Here is a 24,532-nt window from a genome sequence, read left to right as displayed (position 1 = left end):
GGTGGAAGGGTGTCCATTTCTCAGGACCCAGGATGCATTATAGTTCATGCAGTGTTAGTTGGTACTATAGCTCTATTAACCATCAGATTGGGGTATCTAGTACCCACCAGTAACATTAATTCTGGCGCCCCTCTGCTCAGTTGTATAAAAACATTACCCAACACCTGTTTGCAAATTCCTAAAACTGCACCAACACACATTTTTAGGGCATGTTCACATGGAGTTTTTGGAGCGGATTTTGAAGCGGAATCTGCCTCAAAATCAGACTCCAAAAATGGCTCCCATCTACTTCAATGGGAGCCGCTGGCTTCTTTTTTTAGCTAGCTAGTAGCGGAAAAAAGTAGTGAGCCACCCTATCTTGCCGTGGATTCGGCGGCTGACTCAGCCGTGGCGTCCACGCCACGGGGCTCCCTCCCGTGCCAGGATGCCGGTGCTCTGCAGGTGACACAAGTACATCCTGTGGTTACAATTACAGGAGTTCTGCATAGTCCATAATGTATGGGCTGTCATAAACACGTATTCTGAGCAGCAGTTAGACAGAAAAGGTGAGTAGTAAAATATAAATTGCCACTCTACTGGAAAGTTTCTTTGAATATTTACTACTAGAGAACCCTTTAAAAACATGTAAAACATTAAAAGAGCAGTTTTATCAGCAGATCATAATGCAGGCTGCTGTAAACAGGGCTGTGCTCTATATATGATACCTACATGACTGCAGTATAGGGAATGTTTCTGATGATCCAATTAAATTAGTGAAGTTCTATTAATACAATCCAATACAATTGTTCTATTAATACAATCCTTAGTATAGTATAGCACGATTTACGCTATTGGCTACTATGGAAAATATGTGCTTTTCTACTAAGAGAATGTGCTTGATGAAACTGGAATGGGTATGTCAGTTTATGAAGATGAAGTGTACTCAGGGTCATGTGACACTGGGAAAATTTATAGTTAGATTCAGAATTTTTTTCCTTGGCTCAAACTGTGTGGTAAGGTTTACATCTAACTCCTAGCTGTGTACCGAGGCTGATTTATCGCATCTTGCCTGGTTCCTTGGCAGCCACTTCAGCCGCACACACTGTTTTATTTAGCTGTCGACTTCTGAGGGACACCTATAAATGTAGCCAGCATTGGTTCACGTGGAGCATCTGTCAACATCTCATTTACATTGCAAATATAATCTGTTATGGTGAAAAAGCAGATTTTATTTTTTAACCCAACGACTGTATTATCCCCAATCCCACAGCGTTCTCTCTAGGACAAGGGCTGTGTGATAAGATAGAGTGCGTAATACACTGAAGAATTAATGTAAGAATGCACACCATGAGAAGCACCAAAGGAACACTGACATTGAGGCACTGTGTGAATGCTTTTTATTTTTAGTGACTCATTCAGTACAAATGTGAGTGGATTGTTATTAAGGAGATATTTCATGGAGTGATATGAGGGGATTTGAGGAGTGGGCAGCTTTATGTCAGAGGTGGGCAGCTGTTGGCTAGGTACACCAGATCGCTGCTTAGATACCAAAACAAAAATTCATTTGCCAAGGTGCCCTTAAAGGAATGAGATGAAGAGGAGGTGGCATACTTGTAGGGACTTTTCTAAATTTAAGCAGGTTTGCATGCCTGTTTCCTTTATACATCATATTGACTTCAATTTTACAGACTCCAGGACCAGTCCATGCTCCTATCTGTGCTAATAGTGCTGCAGCCTACAATACTTCCTTCCAGAGCTTAAACTGGCTATATTTAAAGAGGATCGTTCATGTTCTCAGTGATGTGTGGTATTACATACTGCTAGAAAGCCAGCAGTGCGCCCTGGTGCTGAAAATATTGGAACTGTTAATCTTGGCACCGATATATCTCCACTGTCAGAAAGGTGGACCTTACAGCCTAGCGTCATTGTTGTGCTGTGATGAACCGCCCCCCCCCCCAAGTACTGTCATGTGGAGCGATGAAGCTAGGCTGTAAGGCCCTCTTTTCTGACAGTGGAGACATATTGGTGCCGAAATTAACAACACTATTATCTCCAGCACTGGGACACATACCGTGAAAGCTGACTGTGCCCTGAATTCAGCGTACTGTTGGCATGTAATACTGCACATCTCTGAGGACATGAAAGGTCCTCTTTAACAGTATTTCCATGTGCCTGCCAACATATCCTGTAGCACTGTACAAAGACTGTTATCATTTCCATCAGGCCCAGTCCCCGCAATCTAGTTTACATATGTCAAACACACATTCATACTATACACAATTTTCAAGGAAGTCAAATAACCTGTCAGAATGTTTATGGAGTTTAAAACTAAATCAGAGAAAATCGATATAACCATGGGGTGAAGACATAAACGCTGTCCAATATGAATCTAGAACCCCATCGCAAGTGCAAGGCAATAGTACTGATCACTCAGACACTCAGAGAAGGCAGCTGGAAATCCTGAACTATGAATTTCACTAACCAGGGCTTTCTTATTCTAGGTTCACACTAGCGTTCGTCTATCTCAGGGGTGGGCAATTAATTTTCCCATGGGGCCGCATAAGAAATTGAAACTATGCTAGAGGGCCGCGTCACGACAAATTTAGCTCCACCCACTTCTACGTTGACTCCGCCCATTCCCAATCATCTTTCCATGTGCTCCCACACAGTATAATCCTCCTACAGTCACCCGTACATTATATGTCTCCACATTGTAATGTTCCCTTCCAACTGCCCCACAGTATTAAGTCCCCCTCCTGGTGCCTCAGTATAAACTGGTGGAAACTAGAGGGGACATTAAACAGTGGGGGTAGTTGGAGGAGGGCAATAAATTGACAGCTGGAGCGGGACATGAAACTGGGGGCAACTAGAGGGGGACATTAAAATCGGGAAGCAGACATTAAACCGTAGGGGTAGCTGGAGGGTGACATTAAACTGGGGGCAACTAGAGGCAGACAGGTCCCCCTACAGCTACCTCCATGGTTTAATGTCCCCCCCAGTCTAAGTGCCCTCTTCATCAACCCCCAGTTTCATGTCCCCCCCTCCCTCCATTTCTCCCTCAGTTTCATATCCCCCTTTATTTTCCCCATTTCATGTCCCCCCCCCCTCCATCTGCCATCTCTGCCCTAGTATAACATTCCCCTTCCATCTCTGCCTCTAGGTTGCTGAGACACACACATACAGATAGATAGACACATATAGACACACACACACACACACACATATAGACACACACACATATAGACACACACACATATAGACACACACACATATAGACACACACACATATAGACACACACACATATAGACACACACACATATAGACAGACACACATATAGACAGACACACATATAGACACACACACATATAGACACACACACATATAGACACACACACATATAGACAGACACACATATAGACAGACACACATATAGACAGACACACATATAGACACACATATAGACAGGCACACATATAGACACACACACACACACTCTCTCTCCCCCCCCCCCGCAGCTCACCTTACATCTCTCACTACTTTATGACACGCTCCAAATCTCCATCTTCGGCCGGCACTAAGACACGCCCCCTGGACACGCCCCCTAGACACGCCTCCCTAGACTGAGCTGTGCGGGCCGGACTGAATCAGTCAGAGGGCCGGATATGGCCCGGGGGCCGGACTTTGCCCAGGTCTGGTCTATCTATTCTTCAGGTCTACTTGGGGATCCGAAGAACGGAGACCTAATCTGCTTAAAAAGTGGCTACCTGCATTTATCCACTGGGTTTCTGCTCCGTTTCCTCATTTTTCAAGAGCATTCGGGGATGGACAATCTGAACGTAGTTTGAAGACTAATGTGAACCTAGCCTTAGAGTGATTGGGTGTAAGGTATAATTGAAAGGGTTGGTGGGAAAATATAATACTAGGAGTAAGAAAAACCAGCATATTCTCCATCTTGACTTATTTAGCACCTATTTTACACCTATGGTTCTTTAATGGTCTTCTCCCATTGTCGTACTCCCCTAGCAAGTACAAACATCGGCATGCCCCTGGTTCACACTGTGCAGTTTCTGACTCTCTATGCTGCTGAGTGTTTCCTTCTGTAGCCTGTACCTGGTCCAGCTCTTCCTGCAGCGTGAAGACCTAACCAGCTCTTCTGGGAGTCTTTCCTCCAGCATTTCCCTGTGTATATAAATATATATATATATATATATATATATATATATATATATATATATATATATGTTTGTGTCTTTTGTCCCACTTTGGCTGAGCAATGTATGTGTTGTGTGACATGAATGTTTTATTCTGTTTTATTCTGGTGTCTGTGTATCATGTTCTGATTTTTATATGTGTGCATGCATGCTGCTCAGTTGTTTTATCCCAGAGTCCTTGCCTGTGGTGTTTTAGTCTAGTCCTGTTGTGTTTGTCCTGTCTTCTTCCCTGTCTGATTCTATCCTATTTACCTGTCTGTCCTGCTTTTAATCCTTGTTTGCATTATGCATTTTTTAATCCTGTTTCTTTGGCCCCCTGCACCACAGTTCTGTCTGTGTGATCAGCTGCTACCAAATCGCAACCACCTCAGAAGGAAGCCGCCTGGCGGATTCCCCGCCTCGAAGACCTGATCTCCATATAGAGGTTAAAGGGTGAAAATCGGGGAGTCTGCTGGGATAACGCCCTTAGAGGTGGCCCCAAGTCAAACCAGTACGGTAGCACAGCGGGTCCACAATCCACTGCCCATGACAAGTTATGTACAAGCAGGGTTGTAACTTGAGGGACCATACCTGTAAGGTGTCTCTTCCTTTGTGAGGAGACAAGCACTATAAATAATACATTATATTTGGGGGGCCTTGTACAGATTGTACATTGGGGCCCTGGGACTTCATGTTCTGCCTCTGTGCAGAGGGTCGCTATTGGGACAGTATAAGGGCAGCATCTACATGATGTTTGTACATTTTTCGTGTTTGTGTGCGTTACCTCCAGGTACTCTACTTTAGATGGTGAGTCCTACAGTAAGGCATCATACAAACAGTTGTGTGCAGTGTGCGGGTCAGTGATAATGTCATTGATGTCACATTGATCAATATCTATGCTTTTCACTGAGCCATATGAATTGACAGAGCTGGAAATCTGGACAGGTATAGGATGTGCTCCATAATTTTTAGCTCTTCAATGGCTACAAAAACTATGGCTGTGTGTATGGGCCCATAGAAATATATAGGCCCGTACTTTTATCTGCAATTGCGGATAAAAATACGTTTGTGTGAATGAGGCCTAAGTACCAGCAATGTCTGCAAAGTGCTACAGAATATTTTGAAAAATGTGAAATCAAAATCGAGTCCTTGAACTTTGCTTATGTTTTTATGTTGTGTGTCTGCAGCGGTGTATGGTCTCATACTGCTCAAATCTATAGGAACAGATAGGGAAATATTTATGTGTGGGTATGTCTATGCCACATATCCTGGTTGTGAACTGGTATATAGGAAATATTATGTACCACCCTGAAATCATGGCTTCTCTCTGACTTTCCAGGCTATCTTTATAAAGTGCTGTCTGTGACTTGTAAATTGTCCGGAACAATAGAGAGCAGGTTACATTGTATGAGGATGGGTCTGCAGTCTTTCCAGCTGCTCCCCTGCACTACCCCATAACCTGCACTAGATGGCGCCCGTGCCGTAGTACAAGTCCAGCTGCGCTCGCTGAGAGTTCTTCTCTCCTCCACTCCCTCACAGGACGCAGCTAAGTGTGCCCTGTAGTACTGCTGAGAGGAGCCGGGCAGCGGTCACACACTCGGCACTACCCCCTGGAGACTGTGTGCTATACTTGGCATCTGTGTCTCGGCCCTGGGTAAAGCTCAGCAGTTTGGAGGTGACCCGGGATGATGGCTGCAGGACCCCAGTGCTCGGCTCGCTGGAGTCCCTATGAAGTACTGCTCGGACTGCTGTCCCTCAGCTTGGTGTGCGCCTACAATATAGATGTGGATCACCCTGTTCTCTTCCAAGGTCCCAATGGCTCGTTCTTTGGCTATGCGGTTCTGGAGCATCACCATGATGACACAAGATGGTAAGCTGGCGGGGTGACTGGGTGCCATCCCATACTGCTGTGTCTATGGGGGAGTGCACACTTATGGCCTCACTCACATTGTGCTCCAGGTGAGCAGAGCTCTGACAGGCCATTCATATCACTATGACTGGGGGACACAGGGGACAGCAGTTATAGGGGAGGGGAGTCTGATGGGGAGACCATGCCTATCTGTGTAACATAGCTAGGAGACGGCTACTAGACTGTCCCCAGGGTATTGGGGTTCATAGACTGTCCCCTATTACTGGCTACTATACCCAATAATGCCCTGTGGCTCCTACACATTTTTACATTCACCACCCTGAGGCTAAGGCCCCACATTGGGCAAATGCAGCTTTTTTGTTTGCAGATTTTGCTGCATTTTTTATTTTCATCCAAAGCCAGGAGTGGGTTGGCCAGAAGGTAGAAGTATAAGAACTTCCGATATATTTCCCATTCCTTGGCTTTGGCTCAAAACACGCAGCAAAATCTGCAACAAAAAAGCAGCGTTTCTGCAACTTGGGGCCTCAGCCTTACTGACATCCAGAGTATCATACCTGGGTCATGTAAATAAGTGCCTGTGCACATTGAGTTGTTATGCTAGTGTGGTACCGTCATGCAGGTATGCTTATTATATTAATGTACACTCACACCTGGTGTGCCATATTTGATGTGCACGACAATAATGGATTGACAGATATCAACTGAAGACAGATTTTCTGAAGTAGCTCACTTATATTTCAGATATAGGGTTAAACTGGCCACAAACACTTCAATGTGAAGAAGTAGTATCAACAACCAAGTAGATGTTTGCCAGCTGAGAGATAACACAGCAGATGAGAAAAGAGAGATAACACTGACCCTGTCTATGTTATCCTAATACTAAATGCTATAAGCATTGGCTATAAGCCATACTTCTCTCTCCTTGAACTGAGCATGGATGCTGAGACTGAGTGTATGCTGGAGATCCTGCACATCTCACAGGTTATTCCCAGCACAGACAGTGCACGGCAGTGATAAGAAGTGCCTCTATAGACCTAGAATATCCCTGACGTGCATGGCTATAGGTGGAGTAGAGGTAGCAGCCATTATTGGGCCCTGGATCATGAGTTGGCCTCAAAGGTTCCTCTACCCTATAAAATATACAACAAATGGCACAAAGCACAGTCCCATTCAGGATTATTTTAGGATATCTTATTAAAAAAAAAAAAAAAACACCATCTGAAGTCAAATGATTCGTTCAAGCCGTTAGGATTGATGGAATTCATACAAAAGATCCATTCGCTTACTCCTTTAAGAAGGAAAAGTATCCAGATCTCCCCCTTATATACCCTTGTCTAGATGACAGATTGCTCAACCAGACAGTTCGCTATAATTTAGGTTATGCTTTTGATTAAAATGTTGGGCTATCAGGGAGGTTGGAATTGTATTTTCATTCTTCCTGCCTTCTATTTTGGTGTAATTCTTTATGCTGCTCATATGTTCACATATCCTCACTCCGAATGTGCGATTGGTCTTTCCCACATAATAAATATCATATGCATAGGTACTGGGGCGTAACTACCAGAGTAGCAGTGGTAGCCTCTGCCACAGGGCCCGGGACATTTTTTTTTTTTTTTAATAGTAACTCCAGTAGGTAACGGACCCATGGCCTTACTTACCGATCCTTGCTCCTCCGGCTGTGAGCAGGAGGGGGATCAGTAAGTAAGGCCATGAACCCCACGAATACTGCTATCATTATACTCGGGGTCTTTTCAGATCCTCGAGTATAATGATCGGAGGGCTAGGAGAGGTGAGGGAAAATAATAAACACTGTTACTTACCTCTCCTGGGCTCTGGAAGGCTTCAGGCCTACTTGGTGATATCCCAGATGTCCCATGAGCCAGGTTTGCGTCGTGAAGATGACCAACATCAGCGGGCAGTGTGCCGGAACCCAGGAGAGGTAAGTTACAGCATTTTTTATGTTTGTATCCTCCCTGGGTCGCCGGATCATTTAACTCTGGGGTCTGAAAAGACCCCAGAGTTTAATAATTGTACAAGGGTGGTCCTTGTACCTACAGAAAATCATCTGTCTTTAGTGGATGTCTGCCAATCCATTATTGTCGTGCACATCAAATATCACACACCAGCTGTAAGAGCAAATATAATAAATATACCTGCATGTGCACTAATGATTGTACCACACTGACATAACATATGAATATGCACAGGCACCTATACTTAACCTAGGTATGGCACTCTGAACATCAGTGTAAGTGAGGTGCGTGCCTTTCTATAAAAATGAGGAGGTCAAACGCCAGTATTCGATATAGTAGACACTAATAAGTTATGAATCTTTCCCCTATGGACAATCTAATAGCCAGCTCGTACCTATGTTATACAGTACATATAGGCATCATTTTCATCATTATCAGAGAACAATAAACTTTCTCTTTTACCATCAGACTCTCCTAAACTACCACTGCTGTTCCCTGCTTGTTCATTTTGCTTTCTTTATTAGTGATTACCGTATATATGTATTACACACCAAGGTGATGGGAGAATATTAGAAATACAATATATCCATTGATGTTATTTTTTTCCCTTTTCTTGTACATATTACATATGACTGTATAACCACAAGCAGTCTAATGACAGAAACAAAGAATCACCAAAACTCATAAAAAGTGGTGGCATCATTAGATTCATGTCACCTTTACTAACATGGCTTCTTTGCAAATACATAAACCTATATCTTATAAACTTCCGGAGCCCCTCCTGATGTTGTGTTGTTCTTCTGTTGGGGCCAACTCAGACAGTGGTCTGTAGTTCAGGTAAAACCATCTTTGTGACAGTCACATGTCCTAAACCATCTCCGTCTTGGCTGAATTATGATGCCGTGAGTCCCTGCCTGACTGCAGGTCTACTGTGTTCACATGATGCTGTGTACAGGACACTAAACCTGTGGTCAAGCAGAAACTCACAACATCATACTTTACTATCATGTAGTAGTGATGTTTCTTCAGCTGAGTTGTGACTATGCCAGGAAATTTGTATGTCACATGGACAGTGTTATCTGAACTGAACAGGGACCCTTTATCCTCATAGAAATGTATGAATAAACTAACAATTGGGTGGTACCAGAATATCTGACATTGTCCAGTCAATGCTGACGGATTCAGTATGAAAGGGGAAAACCACTTTGACAAGGGGAATAGTAACGGCTGTAAGGAATGGTGCATGGCACATGACAGAGTTGTAAGGTAATGCCCGTAAGGAATGGTACATGGCACATGACAGAGTTGTAAGGTAACTCCCAGAAGGAATGGTGCATGGCACATGGTAGAGATGTAAGGTAATGCCCGGAAGGAATGGTACATGGCACATGTTAGAGATGTAAGGTAACACCCAGAAGGAATGGCATATGGTAGAGTTGTAAGGTAACCCCCAGAAGGAATGGTACATGGCACATGGTAGAGATGTAAAGCAACGCCCAGAAGGAATTGTACATGGCACATGGTAGAGATGTAAGGTAACATCCGGAAGGAATGGTACATGGCACATGATAGAGATGTAAGGTAATGCCCGGAAGGAATGGTACATGGTAGAGATGTAGGATAATGCCCAGAATGAATGGTACATGGCGCATGATAGAGTTGTAAGGTAACGCCCAGAAGGAATGGTACATGGCACATGGTAGAGATGTAAGGTAACGCCCAGAAGGAATGGTACATGGCACATGGTAGAGATGTAAGGTAACGCCCAGAAGGAATAGTACATGGCACATGGTAGAGATGTAAGGTAACATCCAGAAGGAATGGTACATGGCACATGGTAGAGATGTAAGGTAACGCCCAGAAGGAACGGTACATGGCACATGGTAGAGATGTAAAGTAACGCCCAGAAGGAACGGTACATGGCACGTGGTAGAGATGTAAAGCAATGCCCAGAAGGAATGGTACATGGCAAATGGTAGAGATGTAAGGTAACGCCCAGAAGGAACGGTACATGGCACATGGTAGAGATGTAAAGTAACGCCCAGAAGCAATGGTACATGGCACATGGTAGAGATGTAAGGTAACGCCCAGAAGGAACGGTACATAGCACATGGTAGCGATGTAAGGTAACACCCAGAAGGAATGGCACATGGCACATGGTAGCGATGTAAAGTAACGCCCAGAAGTAATGGTAGATGGCACATGGTAGAGATGTAAGGTAACGCCCAGAAGGAATGGTACATGGCACATGGTAGAGATGTAAGGTAACGCCCAGAAGGAATGGTACATGGCACATGGTAGAGATGTAAGGTAACGCCCAGAAGGAACGGTACATGGCACATGGTAGAGATGTAAGGTAACGCCCAGAAGGAATGGTCTGTAATGGTCTGAAGGACTGTAAGTGTGACCATGTTCTACTCTTTCTTATTCATGGATCAGATACTCAGTTACTCCTTTTGTCAAACTAGATTATCATATGCCAAGCTAGTGAAGATTGACTACGCTGTTAATGTTGAGGTATTTTTTGAGGTATATTTGTGAATGAAGTTTACTGACATGAGCATGTGGTACCTAGGAGTAGATGTTGGGGACCACAGCTGTAGCCACAATATAGGTTTACTTCTGGAGTAAGTATGTATGTGGTATGGCTAGGTAATGGTGTCAGAGGTGCCCACTTTTTCTTTCCAGCACTAGACTACTAATGAATTCTGTGTGCTGGCCCATGACAACTGGTTTCATATCACATATAGTCTATGAGACGCATTCATGCTGATGGTGCCTTATGTACGGACATGAGGTTGTGGAGAATAGGAGCTCATTTTGCATCTCTTATCTGATTTCCTTCCTCTGCCCTGCAGGCTCAGGCACCACAATCCAGAGGCGGTAGGAGTTTTATGCTTCCAACTCTTCCAATTGGTCCTTGTCTCATGGTTGAGACTTCTTTTTCTGCAGCATGGCTTTTATTAGAGCTGGGTATGGGGACATATCACATCATAATCAAGCACTTAGTTCTATTTTACCAGTGTGTCAAAGAAACTTTGAGGGCAGTATAAATGAGTGGACAACAGGGTCAGCATCCTCTATTTTGACTGTAGTAGCATTGGACACTCATAGTCTGCATAAATCATGACAGTATTAAGGGCATATACCCCAGTTATTATCATTATCAGCCAGCAAGGAGTGGACTTCTGTATGCTGCCTGCGATTGGCAGAGGGTGCACTAGCCACAACAGCCTGCATTAACCACAACAGTGGTCCACAACCCCCTTATTCTTTAACAGGGGTACATATGCTGGCCATCCTCCTGACCAGCTGTTACAGAAGTTTTCTGCTCTGGATAATATCAGCGCGGTGGCACAGTGGTTGGTGTTGTTGCCTTGCAGTGCTGGAGTTCCTAGGTTTGAATTCAGCCAGACGACATCTGTAAGGACTTTGTATATTCTGTGTGTGGTTTCCTCTGGGTACTCTGGTTTCCTTCCACACTTCAAAGACATACTGATAGGGAGTTTAGATTGTGAGCCTGATATCGAAGAGTGTTGACACTATCTGTAAAATGCTGCTGAATATGAGGACGCTATATATATATATATATATATATATATATATATGTAAGCTAAATAAATAGATACCCAAACAGAGATGTCCTCTCTGTGATCCCTAAGCTCAATGCCTTTACAGTGACACCATGGATTGACTCCCCATAAGTATTGTGGGGAAGGTAACTTGGTATCAGCAATGGTGCCCACCCAACCAGTCAGAGATAGGCACGTGATGGCTGGTGCAAACAGGTTAATTTTGAACAACAGCAAAAATAAATAAACCTTCACATCAGGTACAGAATAAGCAAAAATAAAATACAGCCTTAACTATAGGCAAAACAGCAAACAAACCCCTGCTCGTCCGGGGTACCTATGTATGCCTTTTGTTTTTTTGTCAAAGCTGTAATTTCCTATGCCATGTTTGTTAGATGCTGTATTGCAGATAAACTCTTCTAGTATTGCCTTTAATGTAATACGCTGCAATACAGATGCATACCTGTTAGCTTACCAAGTATATAAGATCACATTGGGGTAGGCTAGATGCTCGTGTACAATTCCAGAAGATTAAAACAATGGCATTGGCAGGAAAAAGGTTAAATAATTGAAAATAACAGCTAAATGTAATTTATTATACCTATATAGAACATGTATATATACTAGAGAGTTTGTTGCAAATTTCCCTTTTTGCAGAAAAGTTGAGTGTTTAGAAATTAAATTGGTCCACTTACTTTAACAATGCCCTGGTGCTTCCTTCCATGTATCCTGGATTTCAGCAATGATGTGTTGACACGTGACTGCTGCAGTATGGGATTGTCATAGCTGGAGGCCAATATACAGAGAATGGTGGGGGGCCAGGCAGGTGTCGCTACAGGAGAGCCAGGGGATTGCTGCGGGGAATATACTGTTTTGTTTTGTTTTTAAATACAAGTATCTGTCCATGTGTGATCTGGGTCTCCAAATAATCCACAGCAAAATTGGCAACACAGATTTTATAGCAATATTTTAAATTCCCCTGGTGTCACACATACAAGGTTCCAGGATGCTGAGACCCTCCTCTCTACCAGGTGATCTCAGTGTCAGGGTCTGGTAGATTTGTGTCTTTGTAGGACAATTTTACAGCCTATACTCTCCATGTTGTGGCATTTTACCAGGGATCTTTCTTTACTGAGAAGAGCTGCAGTCATACTGTGATGTAGAGCTGGTATTCCAGAATTTAATGTGTCCCCATCGTGACTGCTGTGTATTCATAGTTATAGTAAATTAATTAGTCATATCTTGACTGCTTGCTTTGGATGCAGTTATTGAACGGCACAATGGCCAAAATTCATGGTTAACTATGATAATATGACTGACTAAATTGTCTCACTAAATAACCTTCAGTTGCATGTATGCTGCCTGGGATCTGCATATGGGGTTCCAATTAATTTCCATTCCTGACTGTATGTGTATGGCCAGTGTATATGGAGAAATATGGAGTATGGCAGAAGCAGGCAGCAGGGGCCAGGCTTGTGTCCACTTTGCATATGGTCCTTATAAAACCAGAGCTTACATAAGTAGAGCTAAAGTAGAATCATAAGGGCTTGTTCACACGGGGCAAGAGGGGGCGGATTTTGATGCTGAGTCCACCTCAAAATCCGCCTGCTCACAATAGAGGTCTATGCAGACCGCTAGGGTCCTTTTTTCCTTGAGCGGTTTGTTCCCGCTCACAGAAAAAAGAAGCGATCTGCCCTTTCTTCAGGTTGTCCACCTCGTGACAGCTCCCTCTGGACTAGGCCCATTCATTTGGGCGTACTCTGGAGTGGGAAGCCACGACTGTCGGAAGCTGCAACAGGCGAGACAGGCTCATTTTGGTCCTATTCTGATGCGGCTTCCCGTGTCAAAATCAGGACCAAAATACGCCGTCACCAACACCGTGTGAACTAGCCCTAAGACCACCTAATTTTTATTCTTACTTTTTGCTTCAGGTGCGTCTGCTGTGGGATGCAAGGGATTCTCAACTCTCAGTAAGAGGCACAGCAGGGGTAGCAGGGGGGCATGTGACTATTGTCTGCTCGTCTGTAGAAGTCCTGAACATGTACTGATGGGCTACACCCAGGACTGCCTACTAGTACTCAGTACTGAAGTCATTAATAAAAGGTATATTTAACAAGGGTCTGATAATGTGTGTATATATATATATATATATATATATATATATATATATTTACACAGATGGGGATGACAGGACTCATCCTGCTTCTCTAGCAGACACAAAATGCTTTGCTCTTTGGACGAGTAGAAATAGTGTATTTAGTCTCGCCAAGCTTTTCCCTGACTTGTTTACATGAAGACAGTTCATGGCTTGGCAGTACAGTACTAGGAACAATCCATTGGTGTTATTAAAAGCTTTGGGGTATGGTCCAGTTTCCTAGCTGCTTTTGCAAAAGTTGGAAAAATATATTATAATAATTCCTACCTAGTAAAAATTGATATAATGATAATAGTGATGATATTAGTATAAGGCAATAATGTATGATCTGGATTTCAGGACAGATTCTGCTATATTCAGCAATATTCCAACAGTCACATCCATACATTGTAAGACTGTTTCATTCTAGTCCCCTGAGTTATATGATCCCAGTCTAACCACCAGTCTAGAGCTTGCTCTTCTGTGAAATCCAACTGCTGAGTCTTCTCCTCCTCTGACATCCCCCTTCAGTGCAGAGTTGGGACGCCACCATACACATTAGATGGTTGGCCATTTCTACCTAAATCTGAACGTTTGACCAATATATAGTACATATAATGTGTGTGGCTGGCTATATTTAGGACTCATATATAGTGCCATGTGATGAAACATTTCTCCTTGTGTCTCTGAAAAACCAGATGCATAATGGGATATGTGATAAGAAGAAGCCAAGATGATAGAAAATGAGAAAATGGCACATGAACTAAAACAGATCTCTCGCTCTCTCTCTTTCTACATATATATATATATATATATATATATATATATATATATATATATATATATATATATATGGTATATATATATATATATATATATATATATATATATATATATATATATGCAAAAAAAACTATTCTTTAATAATGGCCTATGCTGGAGTACCTCTTTAAATATTCTTCTAGGCAGGAGAAAGGTATCTGAGACAATTATAGATGTTTGGAAGCTTGTCCTGCAAGTCTCCTATCCTTATTGCCTTATATTAGGCAATTCAACAAAAAATCTGCTATGTCTTACTTTCAGGGGATGACTTATTTTCGGGGAAACAGGGTACATTAGAATACAAGATGTCAATGGAGCACTCCTAGAGGTTGTCACATTTCAGGATCAGTGACGAGCTAACATTTCAGATAATTGTGATATTGAGCTACTTATACATTGTACTTTATATGGCTATAAGTGACCTAGTGTTTGAGGGACATAAAAATATTAGGTAAAATAATTACTTATGTTGTTGAGGAGAAGAGAAAAGTTGGAGCTTACACATTATTTCTACCCCTTTTCTTTGCCTCTCTGACATCATTTTGACCATGTTCTTAGGAGGGCTTTCAGGAGTAGAATAATCCAATATTGGAAATTTCTGAATTTGCAATATTGTGGAAGTCCAGTATTGCTGTGAATTGCCTTTACTGGAATACACATAATCTTAGCTGCAATGTACTGAAAGAGACTATTGCAGAGCACAGTGTTCCAGAGAAAATAGGGGCCATATTCTCTCCATGGCATCTACATTGCAGAAGTAGAAAATTCCTGATTTCCCGGTAGACTTGCAGTCATATTATCATAATCCCTCTCACCAGTAAAAGCAATCTAGCCAATTGCTCCAAGTTGTAGGTGTTCAAAAGGGGGCGTCACCACTTCTAACATGTCTATGTTAGTAAATACTTTTAGAAATTCACATTGTGCTGTTCCTCTACTGTTCTTCCTAGAAATGTATAAATTGACAACTAGGGGTTACTCTTCCTGTTGTAACGTAACACAGATTGGACAGTGTCAGAGTATGTGTGTGCACACTACAAGTCTCTAAACGGGAAGTGTCATTGTCAGCGAGAATGACTAGGTTGGATGATAGTATCTAGTACCTGACATGTCTAGTGCTGCAGCCCCATGGCTCCTTCCTGACCAGATGAGGACAGGGATTTGTGTACTGCTCTCTCATTTACAGTTCCTCGTATACTCGCTGAATTGTTTGCCTATTACACTACACATGGCCATAAAAGGACTTTAGCATTTCAATGACCTTTTCTAAACTGCTGTATCCAGTTCTGTATTTACTGATAACATCAAGGATAAAGTTAGTCTGACCTTGTCATGTAACCAGATTGTAAACCTGCCACTTTTATAATATTTATCTAAAAAAACTACAGAAATGTATCCAATTATTATAATATTTATTTTACCTCATTTTGAGTAGAAATGTAATATCTCGTCATATGCTCCATTACTGCAGATTATATTACATTACATACTGGGCCATATATTGGTCTATAAAAAGCATATATTAAGTAGGATAAAAGTTCCTGGATGCTGATTGTAAATACATATATGACAGTAGTGGTATAGCCACTGTCCACGTTTCTGTCACCTGTGACTGTAGTGTGCCATAACAGTGTCAAATACATTCGTCATAGTTTTCACAATGGCTGCTGGTGGCAAACAGGTAATGGAAATGTGAACAGCAGCTTCATCCTGCAATGTATATTTAATGATGTATTCATGCTGCTGCAGCACTTTTCTCTCCGCATGTTTCGTGTGGACGCCGAGCGGAAACCACATGGTCCCCATTATAGTCTATGGGGCCCTTGTACTTTAAGTGCTCACTGCTTTTTAATGCGTTCAGTATTGCATTCGGGGGTCCCCAAGTGGACTCCCTGAACAGTATACTGAATGCAGATGTAAACCGGGCTTAAGAAAGATACACCATGCACGACCATGACAAATATGGTATAGTAATAATAACGAGCAATATTAGCAATTTCTGTACATATTTATGGTGTATTCATGTATGTTGGATATCTTGTAGTGCTTTATAGCTGTAAGGTGGTGGAAAGTGTACTGTGCTGGCAAAAAGTGCACATCAAGTGCTGATCCATAGGGTGTTAACCTATTAGCTGCTACACCATTTGTAAAATGAGTATTTATGGCACTCTGTAGCAGCAGAGCATATCTCTGAGAAGGTCATCCCAGGATAGGTTGTGAGTGATATGTGATCAAAGCAAGTCTCCGTAGCCAAATCCTTGCAATAAATAGGGTTTATTACCCCCTTAAGTGTATTTAACATAGGGTAGTCAATTGTCACTTAAAACCACTTACAAATGTAATTGGACATGGATATATTTTGTGTTTATATTGAAAAGTCTTGGTCTCCTGCTTTATTGGACATAACAGTAATGACTGAGTACTTTGCTCCATTTACTGTTATTCTGTGTCTTTTGCCATGATTAGTGCTAAATTGTAAAATAGAATACAGTAGTTATAGTTTTACACAATTTTGTTTTATTTCTTTTTGCTTCACAAATCATAGCAGAAGTTGACACAGAAATTGCATGTTGAAACAAGGTTTACTATTGTGATTAAAGGTAGACTGTCATGTCCAAAAGACCTCCCAAACTAATAGTTGTGCTGTGTAGAGGTTTGTAATAGGAGCAGAAACATACCTTTGAGGCCGAGGAACCCATAAAGCACTACAGAGATCATTATATTTGTATGAATATGCAAATCAGCCTACAAGTACATTGGAGGTTGGCCTGACTTATCATATTTATCTACAGACCTCACACCTGAGGCTACACATCCTCTGTAATAATATGGCAGAATGAAGCAGAGTGGTCACCATAACCTCCAGGTATTCGCTGTATTACACACTGAAGACCAGGTTCTAATGTCCATGATGACAGTTCACTCTGATCTCAGACATTGTTTAAAATGATGCCCCCCATAGTTTCAAGAGCCCCCCCAGGAGTCCCCATCGCCCCCACTCCTTCTCCAGCGGAGGACAACTCCCATATTCTGAAATCGCCCAAGCTGTCCCGTTCCTATTACAGCCGCAAGCCTTATGAAGTCTATGGAATAGGCGATCTAAGGATCGCAGATTACAGCCAACCCCCCCCCCCCTCAAAAAAACCCTAAAAGTTTAAATCACCCCTTTCCCTAGATTAGTAATAAAAATAAGTAAAAAAATAAACATAAACAAATCATGCACTCCCGCTTTTGAAAATTCCCAAGCCACAAACACATGGTGAATGGGTGAATGCCGTAACAGGAAAAAAAAGTCAAAATAATTGAACTACCGTTTTCCGTTTCACCTCATATAAAAATTTGAATAAAAGGCAGTCAAAAACAACAGACATTGCCCAAAAAGGTATAAATAAAAAGTACAACTGGCAATAAAAAAAAATGAGTGATAAAATGCATGAACTCCCAAGAATTTTTTTTTCAACTTTTTGAATTTTTTAAGGGATTATTTAAAACATAAAAAATTTAGAATGTGGTATCCCCGTAATCATACTGACCCATAAAATACATTACACAGCGAACCCTGTAAAATAGAAGTAGGTAGAAGTTTAAAAAGTAGCACAAACGTAAGTTTTTCTCTAATTCCACCCTATTCTGAATTTTTGGGGGGGCTTTCCAGTCCATTGCATTGGACATTAAATGGTACCATTAAAAAGTACCATTTGTCCCACAAAGTGTATACCCCCAAATGCCCCTGTGAACTAAAAAATAAAAAAGTTATGGCTTTTAGAAAGAGGAGGCGTAAAAACTGAAAATCGAAAAATGGTTGCAGTGGAAAGGGGTGAGAATACTAATGCCAACATCTAAGGTCATCCAGAACCTGTCCCCTCTATACATTTCTGACCTGATCTCCCTCTAACACCCCACATGTAATCTCAGACTCTCTCATGGCCTTCTTCTTTGATCTGATCCATGCTTCACACAACCAACTCCAAGATTTCTCCTGTGCATCCCTTATACTCTGGAATGCGCTAAGTGATACATAAGACTGCCCCTACAATCACAACCTACAAGACTTCAGCAAGGTCTGCAACCTTCAATAACCCTGCTGCCATCACACCATCTGAATAGCTTCCGTCACTTACTCTGCTTCCCCTTTTCCTTACAAGTTCTCTCCCACTGTACCAGTTGTTCACTATATTAGTCTATTGTACCTGTTTTTATTATATTTTGTATTATTTGTAATTATTGGTGCTCTAAAAATAACTAATATCAATAATACAAATAGCTGCAAATTCTTCTGCTCACTGTACATGTATTTAATAAAAGGAATCGAGCAACAAATGTCATGCAGGAGTCATATCCATGAATCCATCCTGGGCACCTAAGTCCACATGAAAGTACTGCAGGATATCACAAGTAGAGAGATGAGAGGTAATAATATATTGTACTTAGTTTTATCAAGAGCCAAAGGGAAAGTGCTGTTAGATCAATAGCACAATGTCAGCTCACAAGTGATCTAGATAAGGTCCAGCCTCATGGCTGTGTAGTAATAAGTACAGTTCCCTGCATATCATTCACACCATCTGTGGCACTCATCACTTCAGTGCAGACCTCCGGTGGTGCTTTTTTTTCTTCACTAGGCCCACATTCACTGTGAAGTGGTTTCTATAATAGAACAGTACAAGTGAAAAGATGTCAATGGAAATAGCACTGGATGCAGCAGAAACCGGAGGGTAGAGTTATAATTGAATGTATCTCTTCCCAATCCACACTCTGTAGTATGTGACCTGCCATTGAGACAGGTATATACAGTATAATAACATGCTTCATGAAATGTTTAGAATATTCCATGAGTCACACAATGCTTGTCATAACCAGTCGTTGGGATGATAATGGACATAAATATGTTACCCATGTAATATTATATGGATAAACAAATTTTGTAAAATGAAACAAGGCATACGTTATACATAAATTGAACATGATATATAGAATTATACTAACTTTTTTCAATCTTTATTAATTTTTCAATAAAAGAACAAATAGTAGGCACAGGCAATGCAGTGAAACCAGCAGCACAACAACCGTCTACATAAATGAGTCAATAACAGATATCAAGACCAGAAATGGAAGGGGGGAGAGGGTGAAGAGGGCGAGCAGTTGGTAGACTCAAGTAACACCAGAGATGTCCATATAGAGTAGGTTAAGTGAGTGCATGTGGGGCACCAAGAGGCATATAGAAGCCAATTTGCAAAAAAACAAACTTAGGAGGAGGGGAGAACTAAGTACCCTTGCAAGTGTGTAGGTACCAAGGTTCCCAGGTGGAGAGGAAGCTAGATGAAGCAGAATGTCCCCCAACCGCAGAGCGCTTCAAATCTGTAGAGTTGGTTAACCTTTACTTTCCACTGGGGGATGGAAGGGGGTCCATCTCATGCCACCTTAGAGGGATCAATAGTTTGGCTGCCTGGATTAACCAGGTATTAAGGCTGGACTTTTTGGGGAGAAGTTTGGAGAGGAAACCCAGAACAAAATGGTTTTGGGACTCAGCTAAATCTACATGGCAAATGGATCTGATCTCCCTTGCGATCACTCCCTAAAAGGAACTAATTTTAGGGCAGGTAACCCAAATGTGTGAGAGAGACCCTTCAGATAGAATTATACTAACTTTACGCTTTACAAGAACCTGAAGCTGTGAAAGACTCCTGGGATTCATCTGGTTGCATTAATCTAACTGGACACTTATGGGGCTGGAGCCCCCACAGAAACATGAATGTAGCACCAAAACATGGGAGGGAATGTGTATCTGCTGATTCACTGGGTATAGTATAATGTGTTATAGACTGTCTAGGAAATGGGCATGGAGCTGGGTGCCACAATCCTTGCTGGTCCTCCTCATGGTTACTTTGCTATGGAGACACAGATAGTAGTGGTATATAGACATTATTCAGACCAGCCACTAAATACAGACACAAACACACAGAGTTGTTTTTTACGGTATACATTTCAGGCTATTGGATGGATACAGATTTTAGGTACTGTGAAGAAAACATTTTTTCCAGCACCATATAGTATGAAACTCCATGCTCAGTTATTTATACATTCCATATGATTGGAATTTCCATTAAAACAAATGTTTTTTTTCATTTTTGATCTTGCCACTTCCCACCGTAGACTGCACCAGGTGGGCTACATATTGTGCAGCCCTTATCAGGGAGAGTCGTCTTCTGGTCAATGTGTTCATCTTGTCACTCTGCACGCTGTTGTGAATGAGCTGTGTGGTGAAGAGAGGCAGACGTTCATTACAGCACTGGGGTCTTCAGTGCAAAAGCTGTATGCGTGGCCGCAGACCACACAGTTCACTCACGTAGGTAGAGTCTGTGACATATAGCCTGCCTGATACTGGCAAAGTCTTCCAGCACATAGGGGGCTTTTCCTATGTTCAATAATGCTAGTAGTAGCTTCAGGAGTAGTGTCGCGCCATGTTCAGCTTTATTCCTCATGTACAAGCTTAATATGTTACCTCTTTTGTTCACATGTGTGTCTCTCCTTATGCTACTTTAGTTTTTCTTGTGCTCTCTTTGGGTAGCATTGTGCATACCATACATACTGCCATGTAGGTCATACCCCCTAACTTCCTAAGGTTATTAGCCTGTAGCATGCTGTGTAAATGTTTGTGCTATGTCTTTCTAGTGCCAGTCACATAAAGTCCTTGCCATAGTATTGCACAATGCCCACATCAGGGCCTGTCACATGCCCTCTCATACAGTCCCGATAAGTGCAAATACCAGGCCCTTCATTTTAGCCTACTGATCTCCTGTAGACTCTGTGATCCTTCTGTGTTTCTTTTTCGATGGGTAGCAGTACTGCCACCTGTTGTTCTGTTTTCTTTATAGTGAAATGATAGTGGGGTTTCCAAGACCTAGACATTAATGGCCTTTCTTTAGTATAGGTCAGCATAATAAGGCTGACACCCTGACCAATAAGCTGCTGTCGCCACTGGATCTGCACGTTGTGTAGACTCAGAAATAGAAAGATCCATACACTGTGTAGTGACTGATCTGGAGCACTGCCGCTGAGCAACCATTCAAGTAAATGAGAGCTAGGCTGCAATAGCGCAGTTTGACCACTACACAATGTATGGAGCTGTTTGCTTCCAGCTCTGAATATTGTGCACATCCAACCGCAGCAGTAGCTGATCAGTGGGGGTGCCAGGTGTTGGACCCCACTAATCTGATACTGATGATCTATCCTAAGTATATGTCTTAAATAAATAGAGCCACTTTAATTATTACACATAATTAGGTTGTTTTATCAAAATAACCCTGTGTGGCATCTCAAACAGCCGGTATGTGATCGGGAAATCTTTTCTGACTACATGTTACAGCCGCAGTGAAGAAACTGTAACATCACCTGCCAGCCATTCAGTGGAATGGACAAGCTGAGTGTAGCTCCCTACTGTGGCTCACAGAGGAGGGGTCCCAAATTGGGGATCTCCCTGTATCATTTTTATATGCCATATCGCACAGTTTGGACACAGTTTGAAGTGAGACAACATTACATTGGATTTCTGTCTTAGGGTGCATTCACACTACATATACTGAAGCTTATTCTGAACGTAAAATAGGTTCAGAATAAGCGGCGTATAAAGCAGCTCCATTCATTTCTATGGGAGCCGGCACGCGAGCGCTCCCCATAGAAATGAATGGGAAGTGTCCGGCAGCCCTGCTGTAACGCCGGCGTGTACGACTGTGATACACGCTGGCGTTACGTAGTGTGAATGCACCCTTAGTAGAGGAATAAAATGCTGATATTTCTATAAAACAAAGAAACGCAATATAATTGGATGTAAATCATAAAGCAGCCTCTATCACATTCCATATTCCCGCTGAGATTAGCTGTAAAAGTGGATGATAGTTAATAGAGCACATGAAGTTAATGGAATGCCCCGGACAATTTCATGGCAGGCGGATGGACTTTAGCAACTGCATAATAATGGTTAGGTTTGTAAAGTAAAACCAGTAATAAATTGCTGAGTAATAGGAAATGAATCTTTAAGTAAGAAAAGAGAAGCTGATGGCAGCATTGATCTGTGAAAGTGAACTAGTCTGCATTTCTCTTCTGCCTTGTTTACACAGTGGAATGGATTATTATTAGATGCGCTTCATGACATGTCAGCATTGCTTTGTGATTTCTCGATGTAAATCGCTTTTAGGAGATATATTGCCTCTACTTTATTGTGCATCAACAATCTCCATATTGGTTTTCTATGTCCACACACACACTTTAGTTAAGTTTTTCTATTTTTGGGAAGAGAAGTCGTAAGGCCTCCTTGACATATCCTTGGCTCAGGTCCATCATGTGCTTTGTTTTACATTCCAAATGCATTAAAATGGTTACAGGAATCCATTCCAGCAAGTCCCTCCAGCACAGGCCTTGAAGTCATTTTTCTGTACATATAAAAAGCAGTGAACCACTGTCAAAAGTGAATTTTGTCTTGTGATTCAAGGTTAAGTGATATTTCACAAAACTATTCATCAGTATTTTTAATGAGGTTTTTTCCTCTCAAAAACACCTGTGATTGTTGGTAAGAACTCATTGGTTTTACCCTAAAAAAACCCCAACTATGTCATAGAGGACCTGTCAGCGCTTTCAACATGAATATCTTTTCAATTTGTAACTCTGCATTTTTCCGTCCCTCTGTTATTCTTCCTGGAAATATACCAGGAAATCAGTTTACCATTGGGCGCTACTATTCCGTTGATAATAGGGCATGTCCCTACAAAGTCAGCACTGACTGGACAGTGTGAAACTATGCAGGGACACCCAGCTGCCAACTTACATTTCTAGGAGGAATAACAAGGGAACTGCATAATACAGAATTTGGAGACAAGATAACTCAGAATAGTTAGGAATACAATTATGTGGTAAAACAGATTGGAGAGAGGGAAATAACCTATTGCTGTAGCTGTGTCCCTGAGAATAAATGGATTGGCATGTTGAAATTCTTGTTTGCTTCTTGCCACCATTGCCAATATGGCATTTGTATATGGCTCCTATTGTTGTGAATATAAACTATAATACATAGAAATGGCCATGTTTGTGGGGACAGTGTAGATCCTGCACTTAAGATGCCCTAATTTGCTGCCGTGACCCATTCCACCTTCTGCTGTCAGTCCAGTGTTCATTGCTCACAAGACCTGATCTTTTATACCTATGTTTACACAGGGGATTTCGATATCTGCATGTTCTATGGACATTCAGATAGCTTTATATATAGTAGAACACTCCGCTCCTGGAACAATCAGTATTGCTGTTTTTAGTATGACTGTGAGGGGAATTTACGAACCCATCTACGCCTATTTTCTAGTGTTGAGGGGTGCAAATGTGGCACATATTTGGCTCACAGCCCTTTGTTGCACCAAAGATAGCATGAGCTATACCTGGCATGAGTTATACCTGAAATCTACAGCAGTCGTGACTGGCGTACATATCATTTCTTGTGCACAGGAGAATGCCCGAGGCCAAAGTCTCGCAATAATTCAGATGCATCACATGCCAGTTGGGAACATAATAAGACTGGCATATGGGACGCCACTCTAAATAAATTGCCCCAATCTTGTTGATAACAAGTAGAAGTTAGAAACATGGGTAGCATTGTCATTTAGGTGTCAAGGGTTCCTATATGTGCAGAGTAACATGCCCATGGAATTGATATGGATTTGCCGATGTGATGTATGCACTTTACTATTAACAATACAATGAGTGTATGGCAAAAAGTTCTTGTGCCAACATTTTAGATAAGTATACAATATGCCCACATACTGTATGCAAACAAAATAATGATAAAGTTTCTGTAATGCCAAACATTCTACAATATGTACACTCTGAAAACACACTGAAGTAAGTGAGATTGGATTGTAAAGTGCTGGACTACTAGCTGCTATCACATTGGCCAGTGGCCACTGATATGCCTTACCAGGGTGCATTGCTGCAGGCAAATTGTCAGCCATTGTA

General features: G+C 41.9%; 1 protein-coding gene across 1 annotated transcript in view; it reads left to right on the top strand.

The window, feature by feature from the left end:
- The first annotated feature begins 5,708 nt into the window (after nt 1-5,708).
- ITGA9 (integrin subunit alpha 9) overlaps nt 5,709-24,532 on the top strand; it is a 306,868-nt gene continuing 288,044 nt past the window's right edge. The window contains exon 1 of the mRNA XM_075271089.1: nt 5,709-6,041. Coding sequence (XP_075127190.1) covers nt 5,857-6,041 — 185 coding nt within the window. The 5' untranslated portion in view covers nt 5,709-5,856. The remainder of the gene's footprint in view (nt 6,042-24,532) is intronic.

Source organism: Leptodactylus fuscus, chromosome 4, assembly GCF_031893055.1.
Source record: "Leptodactylus fuscus isolate aLepFus1 chromosome 4, aLepFus1.hap2, whole genome shotgun sequence".
NCBI lineage: Eukaryota > Metazoa > Chordata > Amphibia > Anura > Leptodactylidae > Leptodactylus > Leptodactylus fuscus.
Note: the sequence above shows the minus strand (reverse complement) of the source record. Positions and strands in the feature narration are given on the sequence as shown.